Raw genomic sequence first — 23,702 nt, forward strand, 5'->3', positions numbered from 1 at the left:
CCGGCGGAAGCGGAAGCGGAAGTTCGGCGGGGCCGGAAGTGAAAGCGGCGGCGACGTGTGCGGCGGAGTGGGGCCGGTCGGGCCGCACCATGGACGGGCTGTACCACCAGACCAACAAGTGCGTGAGGGGACGGGGGCTGGGGGGCCTGACCCCGCGGGGAGCCCGGGGCCGGGTGCAGCGGTTTCCCTGAGGGAAGAGCCAGAGGGCGGACATCCCACTCGCGGCATAGTGCCATTTAAAAGCTGCTTTTCCCTCATAAAAACTCTCGTTTTCCACCCGGGGCGTTGCTGTGGGTGTTTCAGCCGCGGGAGGAGCCCTCGGGGTGTCCCGGTGTCTGTCCGGGTTCAGCCACGTCAGCCCAAATCCAGCGGGATTTTCACAAGTGTTCATAGAAAACAAGGGATTCTGCTTTATATACCTGTCGTGCAGGCTGATTTAATTGGGGTTTTATGGCGTGTAGGGGTTTCGTGGCAGCAGACACAGTTTAAACCCCCTCGGGAAGTGTATGAGCAATAATAATCACTGGTCACAGATAATGTTGGTGAGGTAGAAGTGGTGTGAAAACTACAAAATAAGGCAAAAAGTCTGGAATGATATGGAGTAACTTGTGGGAAAGAGACCAAAGGAGGCAGTTAATCCAAATATTCCAGATTTCTGTGGTAATGGGTGTCCCTGCTGAGGTCTGTTGAGGGTTGTGTGGTAACTAAGAGACTTTCGTTGAATAATGACACAGAGTGACCCTGTGGGGAAGAGCTGGGAATCAGCTGTTGGTCTAGAAATGCATCCCCAGAACAGTGACGTATGGCATGGGAATCATCTCGTCTTGTTCCCGTTTCCACGTTGCCTTATTCTGTGATCGCAGAACAGTTTGGGTTGAAGGGACCTTGAAACATCACCCAGTGCCACCCCTGCCATGAGCAGGGACATCTTCACCAGCTCAGGTTGCTCAGAGCCCCGTCCAGCCTGGCCTGGGATGTCTCCAGGGATGGTTCATCCACAATTTCTTTGGGGATCGTAGTCACTGAGTTGTATTTTTGTTGTAGTTTCTGGTCAGTCTGGGGATACTCTGAATTTTTAAACTCTCCTCCCACTTTTTCCCAACCCTCCTGCCTTTTCTGGCAGGTGAAGTGTCCTGATGAGTGTGAGGTAGTTTTTGTGATCTGGTTGCACACGATGTGGTTTGGTTCCTACACCCGGGTTTCTAAACAGTCACTTTAAGAGCAGCACAAGTCTCAAGCTGCCTGGGGTGTCAGGAATGTATTGTAAACAGAACTGTAGAACCATTATGGATTGTAAGATACTGGGTATTGAATTTATTTGGGTAGTCAGGTGTCTGTGAATTGGCTGAAGGAAAGAAGCCAGAAAGCTGTGGTCAAAGGGAAAGAGTCCAGTTGAGGCCTGTATCTAGTGCAGTGCCTCAGGGATCAGTACTGGGGACAGTACTATTCGATATATTCATCAATGATTTGGACGAGGGAATAGAGTGACTGTCAGCCAGTTTGCTGATGACACCAAGCTGGGAGGAGTGGGTGACACTGGAAGCTGTGCTGCCATCAGAGACCTGGACAGGCTGGAGAGTTGGGTGGGGAAAAAATTAATGAAATAGAACAAGGGCAAGTGTAGAGTCTTGAATGTGGGCAGGAACAACCCCAGGTTCCAGTGTAAGTTGGGGAATGACCTATTAGAGAGCAGTGTAGGGGAAAGGGACCTGGGGGTCCTGGGGACAGCAGGGTGACCATGAGCCAGCACTGGGCCCTTGTGGCCAGGAAGCCAATGGTACCTGGGGTGGGTTAGAAGGGGGTGGTCAGTAGGTCAGAGAGGTTCTCCTGCCCCTCTGCTCTGCCCTGGGGAGACCACACCTGGAATCTTGTGTCCAGTTGTGGCCCCTCAGTTCCAGAAGGACAGGGAACTGCTGGAGAGAGTCCAGCGCAGCCACCAAGATGCTGGAGGGAGTGGAGCATCTCCCGTGTGAGGAAAGGCTGAGGGAGCTGGGGCTCTTGAGCTGGAGAAGAGGAGACTGAGGGGGGACTCATTCCTGGGGATCAATATGGAAAGGGGCAGTGTCAGGAGGATGGAGCCAGGCTCTTCTGGGTGACAGCCAGTGACAGGACAAGGGGCAATGGGTGCAAACTGGAACACAGGAGGTTCCATTTAAATTTGAGAAGCAACTTGTTCCTGGTGAGGGTGTCAGAGCCTGGCCCAGGCTGCCCAGGGAGGTTGTGGAGTCTCCTTCTCTGCAGACATTCAAACCCGCCTGGACCCCTTCCTGTGGAACCTCAGCTGGGTGTTCCTGCTCCATGGGGGGATTGCACTGGATGAGCTTTCCAGGGCACTTCCAACCCCTGACATTCTGGGATTCTCTGGTTAAATCTAAGTAATATGACGCTTGTGACATACTCAGTTATCTCTTTAGCAGCAGGGTGTCATGATTTGGAAGGTAACCCTGATAGTTATTAAAAACATCTCATATAATAACTAAAAAGAAATATTTTATCCCTCTGAAAGGTAAGTTGTTTTCAGAGCTCTGGCTTCATAAACATTTGTGCTGTAGATCATGATATTTTTGTAATTTTTAAGTGTATTTCTTGAAGTCTGAATCCAAGCTGCTGTGAGATTGTTTACCCCAAGTATGGCCAAAGCTCCATTTGTCCTTCTCTTCAGTTAGAAGTGATCTTTTAATTTCATTTAATGCCTCTGTAATTGATATGTTGTAAGAGATAGTGAAAGTCGTTTCTTATCCGCCTTCTCCTGTGCCTCTGTAATTGATATGTTGTAAGAGACAGTTCCACGTTCTCCTGTGCCGTTTGTGCTCTAGGACATCTCCTGCTGTCATCTCCAGTCCAGGCTGAACAACCATTTCTTGTATAAAAGCTGCTCTGTACTTTTCAAAACATTTCTTATCCTTCTCTGACCCTTTGCCAGTGCGTCTGGTTTTGAGAAGGGAGGGAGAAAACCTGTGTTTAGCGTGGAAGATGCATTACTGCCCATTTACGCAGTGATGTAAAGCTGTGGTGTCTCCTCAGCACTCCTGACTTTAGCGGCATACGTAGGTAGATTTCCCTGCAGAACTATCATTAGGGTCTCGCTTGCACCAACTCTTCTCCCAGTCACATCTTCCCTCTGCTCTGCTCGGAATTTGTGAGTTCCTGCTGTGAATCTGCTGTCTTGTCTCTGTGGTTCTCTTGGAGCAGGCAGATGTTATTGGCTCTGAGCCCTGGTTCATGTCATAAATATGAAAAGGGAGCTAGAACTGGATTGGAAATCTTTGAAATGAAAGATAAATAAAATACTAAATAAATAAATAAAACTTTCACCTTGATTTTTTGTTTTTAAACAGAATGTTGTTTTGTTAATGCATGTTAAGTGAAATCACATACTGAAGAGTTGGGCTGTATTTTTGTGTTCAGTGGTGGGCTGTCTGCACTGAATACCATGTGTCTGATTTCTGTTCTGTTCTGTTCTAAAAAGTAGTTTTAAGTAAAAGAAGATGAAAATTGAGGTATTGAAAAGTGATTGACTTCTCCTGTTAATTTACTCTTTACTTTCGATAGGCAAGTCCATGAGGTCCAATCTTACATGGGGCGCCTGGAGACTTCAGATAAAGAGTCAGTGCACTGTAAGTAATTTAATTTCATTTCATTTTAGTTGGAAAAGCCACTCAAGCGCATCAAGTCCAACCATTCCCCCAGCCCCGGTGCTACCCCATGTCCTGAGAACCTCATGTCCGTCTGTCCAACCCTCCAGGGATGGTGACTCCAGCACTGCCCTGGGCAGCCTGTTCCAATGCCCCACAGCCCTTTGGGGAAGAAATTGTTCCCCACATCCAACCTCAACCTCCCCTGGCGCAACTTGAGAATTAGTTAGAGAGAAAAGTCCCACTCTAGTACTGATGTATTTAACTCGCATCTTTAACCTTGCATAGTTTATCATTATATTTACAATCGTATTGGAACAAATTTGGCCCTTCAGTCACTGCGGTAACTGGTAAGACACTGGTTTGGAACGCATTAACATTATTTTACTATTTGATTTCACTAAGATGATGTTTTGTGTGAAGGACAGAGTGGAGAAGACAGAACAAGAGTTTCCTTCAAATCATCTTCATATTGCAATTCTTTAACTGACAGCGCTAACTGTGGGTGCTTCTGCAGTCACTTGATACGGGAATGCCCGATGTGCTCAATGTAAACAGGTTAAAAAGCCCCATTTTGATGTACTCATGGAGGTAAAACAAACACGTGGATGTGGACAGAACTGCAAATTTAACTCATCACCGGGCTAGTTTACTACAAACTCAAAGTTGAGAAGCGTGATTCTATTATCTGTCCTGTTATTTTGCTATTCCTTAAGCGTCCACTAATTGGCAGCATTCTCCCAAAGATGCATAGTCCATTTTCTGGGGAAAATGCTGTAATTTGGTGTGCAGGAATTCAAATAGAATGATTTGGCTGGTTTCTGCTTGCGTCAGAGTCAGAACCTGTATGAGAAATAAGTGGAACGGCTATGCCTGAAATGGCTTCAGTAAATTTGGACTGTGACCCCGGGCTCATAAAATGACCGTAATAAAACACCGTGACATTGGCAGGTGTATTTTGGACCTGTGTTTGAAGACTTAATTCCTGTGTGAGTAATTGCTAATGGGCCTCGGCAGAAACTCACGGGATAAGTTTATGCACATGTTGACAGACTTCTTACCCTAAACACATTTCTGAAGCATGACTTTGGCTGTGATAACTTTTCCTATCAAAAAATAACGACTTGTTTCTGGTTTTTGTGGTGTTTGTATTACTAGTACATTACCAGGCTGGCTGGGATGCTCTTCACTGGCTGCGATTTTGGAGCCCTTTGAAAATTAATGTAATTTGCCATCTTGCCTCTGCTACTTGAGACCATTTCTTGGGATAGGATTATGTACCATCTTCCATAGTCAATAGATTAACATAGTGTACTTACGTATGTATATATATAAAGGTATGTGTTCTAGATATTAGTATTTCCAAATTTATGGGAAAGAGGATTATCATTTGCCTGAAGAGCAGGAATAAGAGCCAAGAAATCACAGTTTCTGTTGCCGCTTTCTTTTTCCAACTTGGGCAAATCCCTTCTTGCTCAGAAAAGCAAAAGACGACCAAGATATTGCTGTTGGGACTGGCAAAACCTGTTGTAACTGTCTGTCTGCTCTCCCGGTTGCTTTCCTGTTAGTTTAGCTGTTCTAAATGCTGGAGAGATGAATTAGAACGATTTGATTTGTGTCTGTGTGTGTGAGTTGATTACTCTGTGTGAGATCAAAGGGCAAAGAAAAGGGTTGTATGTGCTATTTGCTTTTCCCGGTTCTGTAGAATGTGATTTTCTGGAAAGTTCTGAGACACTGTGAAGTGGTTAGTTGGTTAATAATATTTTTCTATATACTTCTTTAGTCTAAATGCAAAATAAGGACAAAGAGAGTCTGTAGGATTTAGTGATGATTTATGCTGGGTCTGACCGTGGCAGTTTGAGACGTCAGTACTGTCCTCACAGCTGCATGGACGTGATGGTGCTTCTGTCCTCGCACAATCAGCCTGCAGACGTGCTCTGAGGGTGCAGAGTGTCAGCTTACAGCTCACCTTCCTTACACAAGGGTGTCAGATAATTAATAGCGCTCCTTTTCTGTGCAATTTTGTTAGTTGTGACATGCTGGATTGTGACGTGGTCAGAAAACATGGTTGGCAGATGAGGAAGTTCTGGGTTCCCCAGTGTAAGGAGGACAAGGAATCACTGGAGAAAGTCTGGGGAGGGACACAAAGATGCTGAGGGGTCTGCAGCATCTTTGTGATGAGGAGACACTGAGAGAGCTGGGGTTGTTGAGCTGGAGAAGAGAAGTTGAGAGGGATCTGATCAGTGGATCAATATCTCAGGGTGGGTGTCAGGATGGACCAGACTCTGTTCAGTGGTGCCCAACGCCAGGGTGAGGGGCACCGGGCACAGACTGAAACACAGGAGGCTCCATCTGAACATGAGGAGAAACTTCTTTCCTTTGCGGTTCCAGAGCCTGGCCCAGGCTGCCCAGAGCGGGTGTGGAGTCTCCTTCTCTGAACCATTCAAACCCCCTGGACCCACCTGTGTGATCTGTGCTGGATTAGATGATCTGCAGAGCTCCCTTCAACCCCAACCAGGCTGGCATCCTGTGATTCTGTGAAGGGGGTTGTGGTTTGTACCAGTTTTGCTGCACAACCACTCCAGTAACCAAAAGCCTGTGCCTCCTTTTCTCCAGTTGTATCAGTTTCCCACCTCATTAAAGTACAATTAGGTGAGTCTGTGTCGTGTACTTTTGCCCCTCTGCTATTTCTACACACGTTATCAGGAACAATTGCAGTGTAGGTGATTAGAGGCAATTATTTTGTGGCCTTGTTTTTCCACCTGCCAGGGATATTAAACCTTTTTTTGGTTGTGTTTTTCTGAGTGATTTGTCCAATCTGCCAGTTCCTATCAACTCTTAATCCTTCCCATACTCTGTCAGTGTATCCTGCGATAGGAATGGGTGAGCTGTATCAGTTTGGAGGTTTAAATTGCCGTTGTTGTGAGAATCATCTTGTGTGAGCTAATCCTGCTGAGGCAACAAGAAGGGGCTGCAGGGGATAAGTGGGAGCTTTAAATCATAATACATGGAGCTGAGAGGGAAACGGGCTCAGATATCTTGAAAGAGCAGGGGCTTTCCTGGCTCACTTCTCAAAGGAGAAGGCAAGAGTGTCAGATTATTGAGTTAAATAAGTAGCTTTTTCATGGTATGTATAATTCTCAATTATCTGATTGTTTTTCATCCTGTAAGGATTTGCGGCTGCCAGGTTTTACATACTGGTTGGAATGCTTTTGAACTCTTACCTTCACTCAGATTGCAGGTCTTTAATTCAAATCACTTTTTTATTTCCTTGCAGTGGTAGAAAATGAGATTCAGGCAAGAATAGACAATATATTCAGCAACTTGGAGCGTCTGGAAATCCTGTCGAGCAAAGAGCCTCCCAATAAACGGCAGAATGCTAAACTGTAAGTTCACCTTCTTTGCTATGATAGTTTTGGCTTTGTAATTATTTTCATTAAAGTTGTTGAAGTCCTTTGCCTTTTGTTTTAAGTGAATCCTTTGCGTAACTTAACTCTGTAGCAAAATTGAGGCAGGGAGGCAAAGTCCCTTTCTTGCATTTCACCACAGGCTGGTGACGGAGCTGGATTCATGGCTCTGTTCTGAGAGGAGCAGAACCCATGTTCTGCTTGAATGCTTAATAAAATTTTACTTTAAATGGCATTTGATTTGGTGGCTTTTGTGGAAGTAAGGAGTAAAATTATCTCAATTGGTGTCATTTTCTCTGGACCGTTTTCCTGGCTGTTGGTGACTGACATAAGGAGGTTTGTGACGTGAGCGCTGGTTTGAGCAGGAGATCAGGCCAGAAACCTCAGAATCCTATGTCCTAATTTATTCTGTGACACTACTACTAATGTCGATGTGGCCGAATGGTGATATCTCCTGTATTGGCCACAGACTTTTATACCCCTTTTAATGAAAAACTTACGAACATGGTGTTAACTAATGAAAGTCCAAAGCTTAATCTTCTGTGTGAATGGGGGTCATAAAATGAAACTCTTTGAATATCTTTCCTTATCTGTGTTAAATAAGGAATGTGTATATAAAACTCCTGAAGAGACGTGGGATAAGATGTCCAAGCTCAGAAATTCTGCTCCACGTTCTGTTAAATATTCACCTCTTCAGTAGAAAAACAAGGCATGGAGGATATAAGTCTGGAATACAAGCCTAACATTGAATGTCCTTTATCTTCTAGATAAGTAGAACCCATCATTCGTTATTATTAGTTAATTTATAATGCTCCATTGTTTATATAAAACCACCAGAAACGAACAGTATTTTTATCCCTGGGAATGCCTCCCTGTCGTTGATCTTTCGTAGGCGGGTTGACCAGCTGAAGTACGACGTGCAGCACCTGCAGACGGCCCTGAGGAACTTCCAGCACCGCCGCTACGTCCGGGAGCAGCAGGAGCGGCAGCGGGAGGAGCTGCTTGCGCGTACATTCACTACTAATGTAAATACTCCTTATTATAGAGCTCTGTTCTAGATGCTGTAGCCTTTCAGAGAAGTTTCAGGCAGGACGTAGGTTTGAGTTGATTAAATTGCTGCTGTGAGATGTAAACGGAACAAAGACAGGGAAGTATAACAATACACGTTGAAAAAGTGCAACTTCCTCATGAGGAGAAGTTTGTCTATTAGAGGCAGTGGTAAAAATGCCAGAAACTGCTGCTCTGTTTTATCCAGCGCAGTTCTGCCTGACTTACATAGCAATTTCAAAATGAGGTAGGTACCAAAGTGTACATTTTACTTTGATTTGTGTCAAATATCTTCATCAAATCCTGAGATTTATAAAATACCTGGCTTTTATACACTCTGCTGTCAGTAGATGTCAGCAAGCTTTCATTTATCCAAGTATAAATCACACTGCTGGGGAAAAAAACCCTTCCTTTTAACCTATAAACAATTCAAAAGTTTTTAATGACGGGAATCTGTTTCCACTTGTTCTTGTTAATTTTTAGTTCTGTCAAGGTTTAAGGCAAGGCGGCAATAAACCGTGGCAGACGCTCCCTGTTATCCCCTCACTTCCTGCCACCCCTTCCTTTAGATCAGAAAGGTGATTGGAAACATAAGAGGAAAGGGAGAGAGACTTAGACTTCAAGTTGGAGAGTTTTAAAGGGTTTTACTAATGCTACTAATAAATAGAGAATGTATACAAAATATACAAACCCAGTCTCAAGTGCTGGATGCGGAGCTGGGTCACTCAGCAGAGCTGGGTGTGCGGGGCTGGCAGCTCCAGCAGCTGCAGCTCAGGCCCCGGAAGTCACGGACGGGACTGCACAGCAACCGGAACCTGGGTGCAGGACGCAGGGCCTGAGGCCTGTGGGTCACAGACAGACAGACAGGGGCCTCTCTGGATGCCGGGCATGGTCAAAGAGAGCGTGACCCTCGTGATCACTCTCTTATATAGGGGGTATGACAATTATGGGATGGAATACTTGTGTTGGTCAGTTCTAGTAACCTGTTCCATCTACCCCTCCTCAAACACGCCCCTCTCACAGCGGAACGGGGGAAAACTTATCAGTCTTTCTGAGCTACCATAGTAATAAATCTAAACACGAGCTTCTTCAGCACTCTGTTGGTCTCTTATCAGCACTAAGTGCAGCATCCTAGGAAAAACATGCAGCTAAAACTCAGAGAAGTACGGACACCTGGGAGAACTGAGCTGAAAGAAAAATCACTAAAAGAGAACCGGTCTTGTTTGTAACAAAACCAGGACAAGTTCCTGCATTGGGAATTCCCCCCAGTGCATATTCCTAGAGGAATTTTGCTCTGAATAATGTAGGTTTGCTTTCAGATTTTGCTTTTGTGTAACTCAAAAGCTAGTTTATTTGTTTGTTCATTTAGGTTTTTTTGTTAAAAGCATATCATCTACCATTCCCTTTCTGTGTTATCATTCACTGTTAGGGCAAGAAAGAGCGAATATAAGCAGTCCTATTTCCTTGACATTGGGCAATTTTGATGTACTTCACAAAGATGACATTTTGTTGGCCATTTCAAAATTACAAACAAGGCTTGAAAGGAACACTGCTATTTGAAACTTGATTTCTTTTCAAAACACTGTGGTGTTCCTCTGCAAACATGGAAGAAAGTTCCTGTAGGAAATCTTATTGTCCAGAAATAAAACACGTGTAAGCGGAACAGTTTTGAAGAGCAGTCGCAGGCTTGGAAATACAAAATAGATGGTGAGTTATTTTTTTCCTCCTTTAGATGCTGAAAGGTGCCTGAAGATAAAAAAAAGCAAACCTCATTGTTATAAAAATGTGACTTTTAAAGTACAATATCCTTTAATTGGAAAATGATGATTTATTTGTCAGTTATTGGCCAGTCTGTTTACACAGTTTCAATTTACATACTACCCTATTCTATTAAATAGAAAAGTCAGCTGAGCATGTCAGCAACCTGAATAAATCACTGTAACATCCTAACAGCTTTTGAAAGCTGTAGCGGTGTTCTGGACATTGTGCTTAATTTGAAGATAAATATGGTCTTTCTGTAATGCCTTCTCTTGTATCATTCTGGAGAAAACCACTGACAGCAAATGAAATGGATGGTGAGGAGGATCAAAAATCTGCTTTGCTACTTTGCTTGCTGCTTTGTGGTCTCTTAAAAGCCCTTGCAAACGCTTCGTAAAGGAAATGGAATCCCTGATGATTTGAAGTTTAATAAATATCTGAAAGAATAGCCATTCAGAAGCAAATCCAAGTGCTTCTGCTCTGCAGACTCATGTAAAACAAGTCACTTGTTTGAAGTTTGGGGCTTCGTGACCGTTTGATCAGAGATCGTTGTGCTGTGGTGGCTTCTTCATCAGCTCTGACCCCACAGCTGCTGACAGCTCTGCCCTTTATTCTTCATCCTTCTACGGAGCGCAGACAACACACCCAGGCAGTCCAGCATCTGACACTGGACCGTGCACATCATTCCTATATTAATATTGTTTTACAATTTGGTGTTGTGACATGCACGTAACCTAGAGCTGACAGTCAGCTGCAGGGTGTAAACCACCTAAATGTGAATTCCCTGTTTTGGTAGTTCTTGTTCTGAGCACGTGGACTCAGGTAAGCCAGTGTTTCCACTCTTACCAGTATCGTGAATCCTGTTTGTAAAACCATGTGGGAGCGATGAGCCGTTATCTTATCTCCCTCCATGGAATGGTGTCCAGGGGAGATTAAACCGGAGGCCTTTGAAGGACAAAAGCGATTGCATCCTCTGACCTCTTGTGCATTCCAGGTTCCAGAATTTTATCCAGTTATTTCCATTTCAAGACTCATAGCTTCTAGTTGAGTGAATGCATCTTCTCTGGAAAATAGTTAATTTATTTGATTTTTAGATAAGGCCTTGGGTGATGAGTGAGTCAGACCTCCAGGGAACTATGTTCATGTCTGCTTGCCCTCACCATCAGAAATGTGCACCATGTTGTAAATCTGTAGTTTGTCATCGCCCAGATGTTGTGTTTTGCAGGCCTTTTGTTGCTTAGAAATGTGGTATTAAAACTTCCAAGAGTCTTTCACTTGCAATGGTCAATAGATTCCTTGCTAAACACCTCCTCTTAATGTTCTCTCTTGTAACACCCTTTCCTACATATATTATAAACTGAGATTATAAAAAAATCTCCACTTTTAATCTGACCTGTTATTCCTTGAGTTCTAATTGCAGATGAACTTTGCCTTTTGGCTTGCTTCCTGTAGGCTTCTCTAAATTACTTTTTCCCCTCAAATATCACTGCTGTACTTACTATCCTTATGGAAAAAAAACGGTTTAAAACATCCTTCCAAACCCTGTCAAGTGTTTGCCACGTTTGTTTCTGCATGTTCTTTTCTCTGGATCTGTGTGAGCGAGCAGGCGAGGTAACCGAGACCCTGCGTTTCCCCCACAGGACTCTGACACCACCATCCCGATCGACGAAACGTTACAGTTTAATGAATCCCTCCAGAATGCCCATCGTGGCATGGATGATCTTATTGGCAGTGGGACCAACATCCTGCAGGGCCTGAGGGACCAGAGAGTCACGTTAAAGGTGGGGGCATCACGTTTTACCAAAAAGACCCCACGTTTTTCTGCGTTTATGATGACCAGGATAAGTAAAATAAATCCATGAGTTTGTTTCAGTACCACTGCTTTGAGCTGAGAATACCGGGAAAGGCCCAAACTCCATTTTAACTAAACCTGAAATATTCTTTGAAATTATTTTATCATCTTATTAGGAACATCTTTAAGCTCTTTTTGTGGCTGGATAGCCAAGAGGTCTTCACCTGCACAGCAGTTAAAATCTTAATGTTATGTTCTGTTGTGTTATGGGGTTTTGGTTTGTTTGTTTGGGGTTTTTTTGTTCAAATGCAGAATGGGAAATAATGGTTAACTTGCAGATAGATGTTAATTCAGCTGAACATCACTCAGAACAACCCCAAAACTGGCATAAAGTGCTTGTGTTTAAGATTAGTAATAAAGATAATACTCCCTGAGGTGCACCTCAACAATATTATCTTTCCCCAAATACTGTTAGTGACAGCTGTATTTCTTCATGTGTCTTAAATATGTGACTTTTATCTTAAAGACCATTCAAAGTGGTGTTAAATTTTAAGGAAATAGCTCAAAGATATAAAAAGCTTTTTTAATAAGAAGTAGCTGTTGGGGAAAAGTTTGATCTCTGAAAAAATGTGGGGAGATTCTGTGTTGTATTTATCTTCTGAGGAGGATAATGATCGTTGTCTGTTTTATGATATCGCTTTGGTTTGAGAGGTAGCTGCCAGAGGATTTAGACGTTTTAATTGAGAAGATAAATGCCTACATTTGCTGAGACGAATCGCACGTTAAGCCCCGTGGATTGCGTTCAGCCAGCCACACACAGCTGAGTCGTGCACACGTGTGGGTCTCACCCCTAATGCGCAGAGACATTTTCCTGGGGCAGCTTTTAGTACCTGTGGTGCCCTTTCTTAGGAGTTACCAGAGCTGAGTGTTCACAGGGCAGAGTTGACAGGTGCTTATTTTAATCCTGATGTTGCAATGCACAAGCCAGGTGCATCCTGTCCTGGTCACAGAGGACCAGGCTGCCCAGTGTCCCCACTCAGGGGACAGGACCACCACAGGGCGCAGTGGCAGAGGACATTTGTGTGCTGTGCATGGCACTGCGTGGCTTTGGTGGCTGGTCACGTTGATTTGGGACATCCAGTCATTAAAGTGCATGAGGGTACGTGCAGTTCACACAAGGAATGGGAGGTTGGTGGTTCTACACGACAGTCACCGAGTCAGGGTGATCTCTGCTGAAGGACAAGGAATCACTGGAGAGAGTCCAGGGAGGGACACAAAGGTGCTGAGGGGTCTGCAGCATCTTTGTGATGAGGAGACACTGAGAGAGCTGGGGCTGTTGAGCTGGAGAGGAGAAGCTGAGAGGGATCTGATCAGTGGATCAATATCTCAGGGTGGGTGTCAGGATGGACCAGACTCTGTTCAGTGGTGCCCAGCGCCAGGGTGAGGGGCACCGGGCACAGACTGAAACACAGGAGGCTCCATCTGAGCACGAGGAGAAACTTCTTTCCTTTGTGGTGCCAGAGCCTGGCCCAGGCTGCCCAGAGCGGGTGTGGAGTCTCCTTCCCTGAGCCATTCAAAGCCCCTGGACCCACCTGTGTGATCTGCTCTGGGACCCTGTGTGAGCAGGTGGGGCTGGGGATCTACAGAGGCCCCCTCAGCCCCAACCATCCTGTGATTCTGTGAATGACAGAAGCACTTGGTGTCTGGAGGGTTCCTGAGAAGGAAGGGTGGACATCACAAGTCAGAACTTCACCACGGCTGGCACATATGAGAAGGGAACACTTGCAGGACCTGCTGCCTCAAAAAATGCTATTTCTTGTTGTGGTCAAAACTCCTGACTTGCTGCTTCTGCTGGTTAGATCGCAGTAGCATGTCTGGACTCCTGTTAGATTGCGATGGGCCTCCTGCAGATGTGATTGCCCTCAGCTTGGGGCACAGAGAGAGTGGTCAGCATTGGAATGGCTGCCCAGGGAGGTGCTGGACTTGCCGTCCCTGGAGGTTTTTAAACTGAGATTGGACATGGCACTGAGTGCCATGATCTGGTCAATGGACTGGAGTTGGACCAAGGGTTGGACTGGATGATCTCTGAGGGCTTTTCCAACCCAGCCAATTCTGTGATTCTGTGTGATTCTGTGATAGTTTGGGTCAGAACTATAATAGTGCATGGTTGATGTCTCTGCCCACTGCTGCTGATACTCTGATTTTGGGAGTGCCATGTACCTCTGCTTTCAGGGGATATTTCTTCTGACTCACAAATGAGGAAACATCTGTTCATATTCATTTTCCCCTCAGCTTTTCTTACACTATCAAAGACTTTGTTGCCCGTTTATAAATCCGGCAGAAGCAGCTAGCATGGAGAGAGCTTCTAAAGATAAATGGGTTAATTTGGAAGCATGTTAATCTATGTAACTTTTTTGGTGTTGGATATAAATAGAGACAGGCATGAACAAGTATTCCCAAATTGTCATGAGTTTTAATTATTCCAGTTGTACAATTCCACTGTTCCACAGACTGCAAGAATTGAAGAATCTTCACTTTCCTGTGGTTTGCTTTCATTATAAAACTTAATATTTGTTTTTTCTTCTCCAAGCAAGCTTTTCTTTTATTCTGATGTAGTGTGAAAAGATTTCCCTGGAAACAGGAAAAGTGCAGATCATGAATGTTTAGTATCCAGGGGTTTAACGTGAGGTGTATGAAATGAAGGTGAAAAATGCCAAGGACCCGAATACCAACACAGTGTTCTACAGAAAAAACCACTTATCTCTTTTGGTATCGCAAATTTTATGGATTGAGAAACCGTTTGTGCACGTATGTCCAATGTAGTTGATATGAATTCTGTCCTCGGCTTCTCTGATCATAAGTCAGGTTGATATTCAAAACAACTCCCAAATTTCACCTTTTTATTCTTTTGCGACCAAAGATACAGTGGACTGTGAGAACAGAAACCAGAGCGTTTTTAAAGTGTACTAATAGAGTATTGTGATGGGAATCTGTGCTGTTGATGAGGTCAGAGAACAAATAGCTGAAGTCTTGCAGCTTTCTGGAGTGGGGTGTTCTGTAAGGACTTGGACCAGAATTCGGTTTGAGAGAGACCACAGGTCCGTTACTGTCACCGTGATGTGACAAGGCTGCTCTCTAGCAGAACCCACCTTGGTGCACGTCATAGAATCACAGAATCATTTTGGTTGGAAAAGCCCCTCAGGATCATCGAGTCCAACCGTTCCCCACCCCTGGCTCTGCCCCATGTCCTGAGAACCTCATGTCCGTCTGTCCAACCCCCCAGCGATGGTGACTCCAGCACTGCCCTGGGCAGCCTGTTCCAATGCTTCATGACCATCCCAGAGGGGACGATCCAGCTCCAAACTGTGCCCAGGGTCCATCTACGTGTCTGTATTTCTGTCTTTGACCATTGCCCAGAAACAGTTGGACTGTTCCTGTTGCACCGCAGTGCTGACTCCCCAGGTTGTTTCCTGGCACCTACAGTTCTGCAGCTCGCTGGGTTCATCTCTTTTGTGGTTACTGCTGATGTGGTGGGAATCCACGTTATTAACGATACCAGCTGTGTCAGCAGTGAAACCAAATCGAGGTGTGTCCCTGCCTGCAGTTCCCCTGCTAGCGGTCTATGTTCAGTGCTTTTCTCCAGAAGTATTTCTTGCAATTGCATTAATTACACTTTTTTATGCCTTTTCATTGAACTCTATCATTAGCCTTACAAGTTTCTGGACAACCTTTTCAGTCTCTTGTTGGTATGAACTGGACTCCAGCAGTTCTGCAAGAAAGGTCTGATCAGGAAGCTCCAAGCTCTTGTTAGACTGAATGCCTGAAAAAGGGCCAGAAAACTCTTAATGCCTTTTCTGTGAGCCACTCTTTGTGATCTCTGTCCAGCCAGATGTTTTGTATCTTTAACCACATTCCTGTTTATGTGTGATTTATTAGTCTCATCATCTAGCTGTTAATATTTGCAGGGTCCTGTGGGCATCTCCTCCTAAATTGTATTGGCTGATGGCAAGTTCCATCAATCAGAGTTCATCACTTGACACCCCGATGAAATATTCTTGGACTGTGGCATAAGAAGCGATGGACCATGAGGTTAATTGTTTCTTTGCTTTTTCTTCTTAGGGTACTCACAAGAAGATCCTGGATGTTGCCAACATGTTGGGTTTATCCAATACAGTGATGCGGCTGATTGAGAAGCGAGCCTTTCAGGATAAATACTTCATGATCGGGGGAATGATTTTGACTTGCGTAATTATGTTTCTGGTCGTGCAGTATCTGACATGAGCTCCTGAACTATTGCCAGAGGAGATCGTCCTTTGGAGCAAGATGGACTATCCTCCAGACCCTTCTTTCCTCTGGGTCCTGCTTTGGATGAGCCCCTCCTGTGACCTTCAGAGTTTACAAATCACACTCGGACACGCGTCTTGTGGAAAGCACGTAGGGAAAGACATTGCTCTGGGGACACTGTAGTTGAGAATAGCCCTATAAAAATAACCCTGGCCTTACTGCTCTCACCTGGTTGTCTGCAAGTTTGCAAATCTGGTTAAGTAGGAAGCAGAAGTGAAAATTCAGCCCCACTGTGTTGCAAGGTAGGAGTGTCCTTTGGGGTAGAGAGGGATGAGACGGTGCAAAGGCCGAGTAGAAGATGTAGTGAGCCAGAAATGGCCCTAATCACAGTGTTTTGCAACAAAAGAACGCCGTGCAGGAGAATTCCGCAGTGTTTGTGGGCACGGTCCTGCCTAAGCGTGCAAAAAGAGGCGGGAAGGGAAGGGTTCCCATCTGCAAACTCACCGCTTGGCTTGGAGGGAGAAGGATTTGTGGGGAAGGGTCTTAACTCTCAAAGCACAGTTATAACCTCAGCTTCCTTTTTTATTTGCACGTACAGTGTTAACCAGCGCAAATCTTCCCATTTTATGCTGAAATGCTTCTCATCTGAGGTGTGTTTTGGTACCTTTTAATGCCGCGCTGCTTCCCAGTGGAAGCTGATCGCTACACTCTGCTGCTTCCAGGCTGATGCACATCAGGCCTGTGTCGTCTTGCTGTGCCTAGTACCAAATCCGGCCTCCGAAAACTGTAAAACTGCCATTTTTAATGCTAGCACATCACGTTTTGGTGAGTTATATTCATTTTCCGAGTTGGCTGGTTTGGGTTATGCTCTGTAGCTGGTATTTCTTGCATTGATGAAGCAGGCAAGTCCCCACCGTGCTCAAGTTCACCTTTGTGACTTTTACATTCATGGAACTGGAAAGGGCTCTCTCTGCCGTTCTTTATGTTCAAAATCACAGTGGGATCAGGGCAACGAACCTTTCACTTAAAATCAGTTGTTAGAAGAGTTTCCTGAAGTTACGTGCCTTGGGGTGGTGAACATCCCTCATCCTCGGGAAGGGTTTCTTTGCGTTATCCTTTGTACCTGCAGAATTACTGTGAAAGACGTTGTAATTCGCGTCACCCCGCGGAGGTTGTGGGTGTCTGTCCACACGTGAACACTCGCAGTTGTGAAACGCCTCGGTGTTTAAACGTGCTGCCGCTTTCCCTGCAGACTGAATGGCCAGCCTGAGATTTTGGGCATCACCCATTTCCATCAGCCTTCAGAGACATTCCCATCCCCATTTGTGTGCAAGTCTGGAGCATTTCCAGATGTGTGACAGTGGCACAGAAGTGTCGCATTTAGATGATGTGGCATAATGCTGGCAATCCCTTCGTTTTTCTTTTTGTCCGGAATGGCTCTTTTAATGAGTAACAGATAACGAGTTCTGCATTCTGTCTTTGCTGCAATAAGCTTTGCTTTTATTATGTAGCCTGTTGCAAACTTGGAGAAGCGGTATGAATAGCTGTAAAAAATGGATTTCGGTTAATATGGGTGGGTGGGATGGTCAGGATCACACCTGGAGCCCAGGGCAGGGAAATGAGCCAACAGCGCTGCCTGCACCGCAGACACCAGGAGAGAGGCCAGGATACCATCAGCACCTAAATAATCCTGTTGGGTGGTTTGGCACAAGGAACCAGGAAAGCCTCAGAGCTCGTCGAGTATCTTTAATCTAAATCTTATCTCTAAGTTTACCTTAAATTTATTTAAAATACAAAATCTGATAGATTTAGGATACTACGCGCTTGAGAGGGCACCTTCTATGAGATCACCTGGTTACCTTGCCAGGGATCCTGGGCAGATCTTCTTCTGTTCTGATAAACTGGTCCAATTCCACGTTGATTTTACAATTTTACGGTTTAGTGCTTAAAGGATGGCGTTAGGCAGTGTTTAGAGTTTATAACGTTGTGACCCGGCGTAGCAGGATTTGTCTTGTACCAAAGTGAGACTCTGGCCTATTTGTTTCCTTTCTTGACTTGTGGTAGGAGCCATAAAATAATTGGAACTGGATTTTGTTGTTGTTGTTGAGACTATCTGGACATTTTCATACGTGTCTCTGTGTTCATTTATTTTGCCCTTTTAGAGTCTTCTTTTTAAGCAGCGTCCTTGCTCTTCGCTCTGTCTCAAGGTGAGATGTGGGGCTCGAAGGAACCACTTGGGTAAGTGGATTTGATGATGTGCAACTTCAGACGAATCCGTACCAGATGTTGAGTCCAAAATGATCTACAAGAGCATCTACTCTCAGACGGTTGGTGTAAAACCCTCAAACCATTGCGGTTGGTCACAGTGGGATCACAGGTGGGATCAAGATCTCCACTGACATGAGACAGTGCTGAAGCCCCGGTGGTTTTACTGTTGCTGCTACAACTCCGTGTAAAGTTCCTTGTCTTACTAAAGGCCACATTTCCTTCGACAGAGCTGTTTTGCTTCCGAATGTCTGTGGCACAACAAGCGTTTGAGCTGTTGGATGCACTCATGGGGGGACACTGTGGAAGCTAACTTGCCTCTGGAAAAGAAAAACAAAAGCAAACCAAACATTTTACCAGTATTTTATACATAAAGGGGCAAGGGTGGGACACGCTGTGATTCATACAATGTGTTACGTGAATAAAGATTTTTCAACCAAAATGAAGGTTTTTTTACCGTGATTCAGGAGGAGGCACCAGCAGGGAGAGGTTGCGGCTGTGGAACTGCCTGTGTGTGTCTGTCTGTCTGTCTGTTGGGAGGATGTGGGTCCCACCGCACTCCCAATGGTGGGACACGTGTCGTGGTTTATCCTAAACTTCAATACAACCGTGACAGCCGCCCACCCACCTGAAACGGGAGAGAATGGGAAGGGAAGGGAGAAACTTGGATTGAGATAAACACAGCTTAATAAAATAACAAAATACTGATACACTACTAGTAAATACATATATATGTGTATATATATATAATAGAAATAAAAGATACTCAAGGCAATTCCTCACGACCTCTGTCCACACCGAGCAGCCAGTCCCAGGAACCAGCACCTGGTCCCCAACGGCTGATCCCAGAGAGAGAAAAGAGGAAAAAGGCAGAAAGACCCAGGGGCCTCTGTGAAACAGTAAAAGGCTGAACTGAACGTCCCAAACCAAACTGCGCTGGCTCTGATAAAAAAGCGAAGAAGAACGAGAGTGAGACAGAGAGACCGGAAGGTCCCAACTCTCCTTATATCTTAAGCCTGACACTAACGGGCTGGAACACTCTGATTGCTCAGTGTGGGTGTCAGTGCGGCTCTGTCTGTCCATCCCCTTCCTCGCTGCCTCCCCGCTGCGGGCAGAGCTCAGTGTCCTTGGCTCTCAGACCGGAGCGATTCAAAACATTAACTCTGTGCTGGGCTGGTATCTCTTGTTCTCAAAGTCCAACAATGACCGTGCTAGCTGGGAAACAGGAAGGTTTCTAACTGCATGAAGAAAATGAACCTGTTTTCAGTCAAACCAGCACAACACAGCAGGTGTGGTAGAAATGGTGGTGGGTCTCTGGCTGGGTGATGCTGCGGGGATGACACCCAGGACCTGGGGTTGCTCTGCCCCGTCCCTCTTTGTCACCGGAGAGGGGACAGACCTTCCCGTCCTGCCCTCGGCCAGCTCGTGGTGCAGGTGGCTGGAACCCCCATGTCCTGCTCAGCCCTCCTACGTTCTAGTTAAGGAAGAACTTGAAGGGCAGAATGTGGCTGTTGATAAAGAGAACATGGATTTAAAATGCGAGATCAAGGGGTTAGATTATCTTTCTCTTGCAGTTATGTATTGTTTTGCAGTAATTCAAGTTCCCCACAGCTACAAAACACTTATTAAATCAGAGAATATCAAGCGAAGAATGCGAAAACTTTAAAATTCATCCAGTGATGCAGGTATTAACTAGATAAATAGATCAGAGCAGCCTTTGGCAGCCTGGTAAGCAAGGCCTTCAAGGTTTATCTTCCCAGGTGGTCCCCTGAAGGACTTTAAATGATGAGCAGCAGCTCAAGCCTGGTGTCCTGGTTTTGTTACAAACCAGACCAGTTCCTCTTTTATTGAATTTTTCTTTCAGCAAAGTTCTTAGTAACTGCACTTTTCTGGAGTTGGATACGTGTTTTGGTAGACACAGCGATGGAATGCGAGGTCGCTGATAAGGATGTACGTCCTGTAAGTGAGAGGGGCAAGGAGGAGAGAACTGAACAGGTGACTAAAACTAAGTATTCCATCCCATCATAACACCATATAAAATGGGAGATCATGAGGGTCTCAGCCCCTCTTCAACTATGGCCAACATCTGGGCAGGACCCTGTGATCTGAGGCTTAGTGACAGCCCCTGCATCCTTGAATCCAGCTCCAGTTTGCTGCAGGGTCCAGGCCAGGACTTCCAGGTGCCTGCCCTGCAGTTATTGGAGCAGCTCTGAGCTTTGCCAGGGAATTCAAGATTGGTTTTGTATATTTTGTATAATTTTCTCTATTTTATTAGTAGCATTAATAAAACATTTTTAATTCTTTCCAACTTGCAAGTCCTCTCTGGTTTTGCCTCTCTCTGCTCTCCTATCGCCTTTCCTCAGCGGGGGGTTAACAAAGCACCTGCCAGGGTTTATTGTCACCCTGCAATCAAACCTTGACACCTCCAAACAGCATCGTTGACCCATCACTGTGCTGTATGGTGTGCCCGCGTGTGCCAGAGAAATCTGCGAGGGTCTAAAAGAGATGGTAGAAGTTTTGACTAAAAGTGCAGTCAGTATTTTAGCAGTTAAAACAGAGTGAAATGTGGCCAACGTATACACAGATTGGAGGGGGAGATAATGGATTATAAGATGATTATGACTTGGTGGGGAAAAATTAATTTAGAAGGAAGACAGTAGAGATAAGTACTAGAGGGTGTGTGTACTTGTCTAATAACCAAAGCTTAATATGTATGCATATGTACGTATACTGTTGCCAAATGTTAACCATATAATGCACAATTACAACAGCGTTGTGTTAAAAATCAACACGTCCTTTAGCGTAGAACAAAAGCAATGGCAACGCTGCCTGTGACTATAATAATGTTGAATGTTGCAGCTGTAGGAGTAAAAAGGTGTCTCTTTGTGAGCTGTGACACAAGCCGGTGGTGATGGTGTCGTGTTTTCACAATAAGGCTGTGTGAGCATCATGGGTTTGGCAGCTGCTCTGCAGGGGGTGCTGCTGCCTCGTGCTGTCCTGTCCTGCCCGGGGTGCTGAGCCATCCTGGCCCAGCTCCAGTGCCGCCAGCACCACCAACTCCACAGTCCTGGGTGGGCTCCTGTTCTACCACCCTCCATTGCCTTTGTATCTTGATGTAGGGAGGTGAAAAGCCAAGAGCAGAAGAGACGGGGGGGGGGAAGGGGAATGAAACAGTGACGGGATGAGAGAACAGTTCAGTCATGTCAGTGTTCTGGAGATGGGCAGCAGAAATGACAGCCTGGCTGGACTTTGCGCTGGGGCGGCCTCACCTGGAGCATTCGCTGTGTGCAGGGCTGGGGACACCGGAGAAAAGGAGATAAAGCTACAGGAGAGTGTCCATAGGAGGCTATGAAGTTGGTGAAGGTTTGGAGGGGAAGCCGTATGAGGAGCGGCTGCAGTCCCTGGGTTTGCTCAGCTGGAGCAGAGCAGACTGAGGGCAGAGCTCATGGGCTGCAGGTTCAGCAGGGGAGCAGGAGGGGCAGGGTGAGCTCTTCTCTGTGACAGTGACAGAGCCCAGGGAATGGCAGCAGATGTGCCAGGGAGGGTCAGTGGGACATGAGGAAAAGGTTCTGCACCCAGAGGTGCTGGACACTGAACAGGCTCCCAGGGAGGTGTCACGGCCCAACCTGACAGTGTTCAAGAAGAGACTGGACAACGGCCTCAGACACACGGGGTGACCTGTGGGGTGTCCTGGGCAGGGACAGCAGTTGGAACCCATGATCCTGTGGGTCCCTCCAGCTCAGGACATTCCCTGATTCTATGTGTGAGTGGGGCTGCATAAGTCAGACCACTGTAAAGAATATGAAATAAGGAATACAGAGGATGCCTCAAAGAAAGGATACAGAGTATGATCCAAGCATCAGATGCCCTCAAAAGGTGCTCTCAAGGAGGCAGGTGTTACACACCACCCCTCTGGTTCATGCCGTGGTGGCCATGAAGCAACGGGGCAGCCAGAGGTGTCAGCAGCTGTCACCACCTGCAGAAGTCACTTGCAACTCAGGTCATTCTATGATTCTATATGGTATCAGACTCAGAATATATGGCAGGTATTATACACTGTCAGACACACCAGTTGTGCTGGGCCCAGCAAAGTGGAGCTGCTGCCCTTGGCTATCGCGGTGTCTCCACAGTAACCCAGGTGCTGGTGTGGTGCATCCCCCAGGCTGGCTGGGGCGTTGGGAAGAGCCCCAGGCAAATCCTCAGGAACCCCGTTTGTCTGCAGGGCCCGGGGTCCCGCCCGGTTTGGTGACGGGGCTCTGGGATGGGGTTGGACGTGCCCGTCTGCCTCTGGAACCCAAGCACAGGTGCCAACTGGAGCAGAGGCATGGACGTCATGGAGCAGGTGACACCCAGGGGCTCGCGGCAGTGTTCTCAGGACAGGGATGTCACAGCAGCAAGGATGGGACGCGATGGCCATGGTCCTTCCCACGGTGACCTGGGCACCCCAGGGAACAGGAGCAGCTGCCACAAGACACTCAGACATCAGCGGGGCTGGGAGCTCCGAGTAGGAAGGTCCTTCCCAAACATGAGGTGAATGGGTTGGTCCCATATACCTGCTCTGGATCGTGCGTGTCTGAGCTGCCCATGGAGACACCTCGTCTGCACTGTTTGGTCAATGCTTCTGAAGAAACACTCAGCTCTGCAGCTGCTGCAGCCCAGGCAGCCACCATTGATTTCCAGCCTGTTGCTGAGCTTGTAAATCATCTCTGAGCTGAAACTGGGCTTGAGTTACAACCTGGACTAACAGCCAGGAAAAGGGAACTGGCTTCTTAAATGTGGTTTGGTTGTGATGTTGAGATCTGGGGCCAGAGCCTGATCTCCCATAAAAAGGAGACTTTGTGCTGCCTCCAGTAACCCCAGGTGGTCTCACCTGCTGGAACCTGAAGTTCAGTAGCAAGAGGTGGTTCCCTGGGGAGTTAAAGGAACCCCCACATACAACTAATCACTATAACTCAGGCTGAACTACCGCTGCAAAGCGAGAGGTAAACCCAAAACACAACGGGTGTGGTCTGGAGAGAGCCCCCAGGCAGCCGGGTCTGCACCACCATCCAGCTCTTCTCCTCCAGCCTTCCTGACCACAGCATAAAGGAGCTGAACACCAAACTCCAGAGGCAAAACGACGCTCGGAGCCTGTTCACCCTCCACAACAAAAGTGATGGGGCATTTTTGCAGCTGGTGTTTCCTCGCCCCACCAGGTAGATCTGTTCCCTTTTCTCTCTCCTGCCTCCAGCACTTTGTTTGCTCATAAACACCCCCATGATGGAAAGTCTTCCTTGTTCCCTCTTGTTTTCTCACCCTCTTCCATTGTGCACTGGGTAGGAGACAAGGCAGTTCAGGACCCTGTATTTATCCGTGGGCTCAGGCTGATTGCATGAGGTTCAACAAGGGCAAGTGCCAGGTCCTGCACTTGGGTCACAACAACCCCATGAACACTGCAGGCTCAGGGAAGAGCGACTGGAAAAGGCCCTGGGGGTGTTGGTGCCAGCGGCTGAACATGAGCCAGTGTGTGCACAG

General features: G+C 46.3%; 1 protein-coding gene across 2 annotated transcripts; it reads left to right on the forward strand.

Moving 5' to 3' along the window:
- The first annotated feature begins 13 nt into the window (after positions 1-13).
- On the forward strand, positions 14-18,630 carry GOSR2 (golgi SNAP receptor complex member 2). Of its 2 annotated transcripts, XM_065856293.2 has the most exons (6): positions 14-118; positions 3,553-3,617; positions 6,913-7,021; positions 7,935-8,067; positions 11,488-11,628; positions 15,759-18,630. In XM_065856293.2, exons 1-6 carry the CDS (start codon positions 90-92, stop codon positions 15,918-15,920), a joined length of 639 nt encoding a protein of 212 aa, XP_065712365.1. In that variant the 5' UTR covers positions 14-89; the 3' UTR covers positions 15,921-18,630. The 2 variants fall into 2 exon arrangements, with proteins under 2 accessions (XP_065712365.1, XP_065712366.1); XM_065856294.2 differs by lacking the exon at positions 11,488-11,628.
- The last annotated feature ends 5,072 nt before the right edge of the window (positions 18,631-23,702 follow it).

Source organism: Patagioenas fasciata, chromosome 22 (genome assembly GCF_037038585.1).
Source record: "Patagioenas fasciata isolate bPatFas1 chromosome 22, bPatFas1.hap1, whole genome shotgun sequence".
Classification (NCBI taxonomy): Eukaryota; Metazoa; Chordata; class Aves; order Columbiformes; family Columbidae; genus Patagioenas; species Patagioenas fasciata.

Coding starts and splice junctions, on each gene's coding strand:
- GOSR2 (XM_065856293.2), top strand. CDS start 90: ATGGACGGGCTGTACCACCAGACCAACAA. Junction 8,068..11,487: donor CGCGTACATTCACTACTAAT/GTAAATACTCCT, acceptor TTTCCCCCACAG/GACTCTGACACCACCATCCC. Junction 11,629..15,758: donor ACCAGAGAGTCACGTTAAAG/GTGGGGGCATCA, acceptor TTTTCTTCTTAG/GGTACTCACAAGAAGATCCT.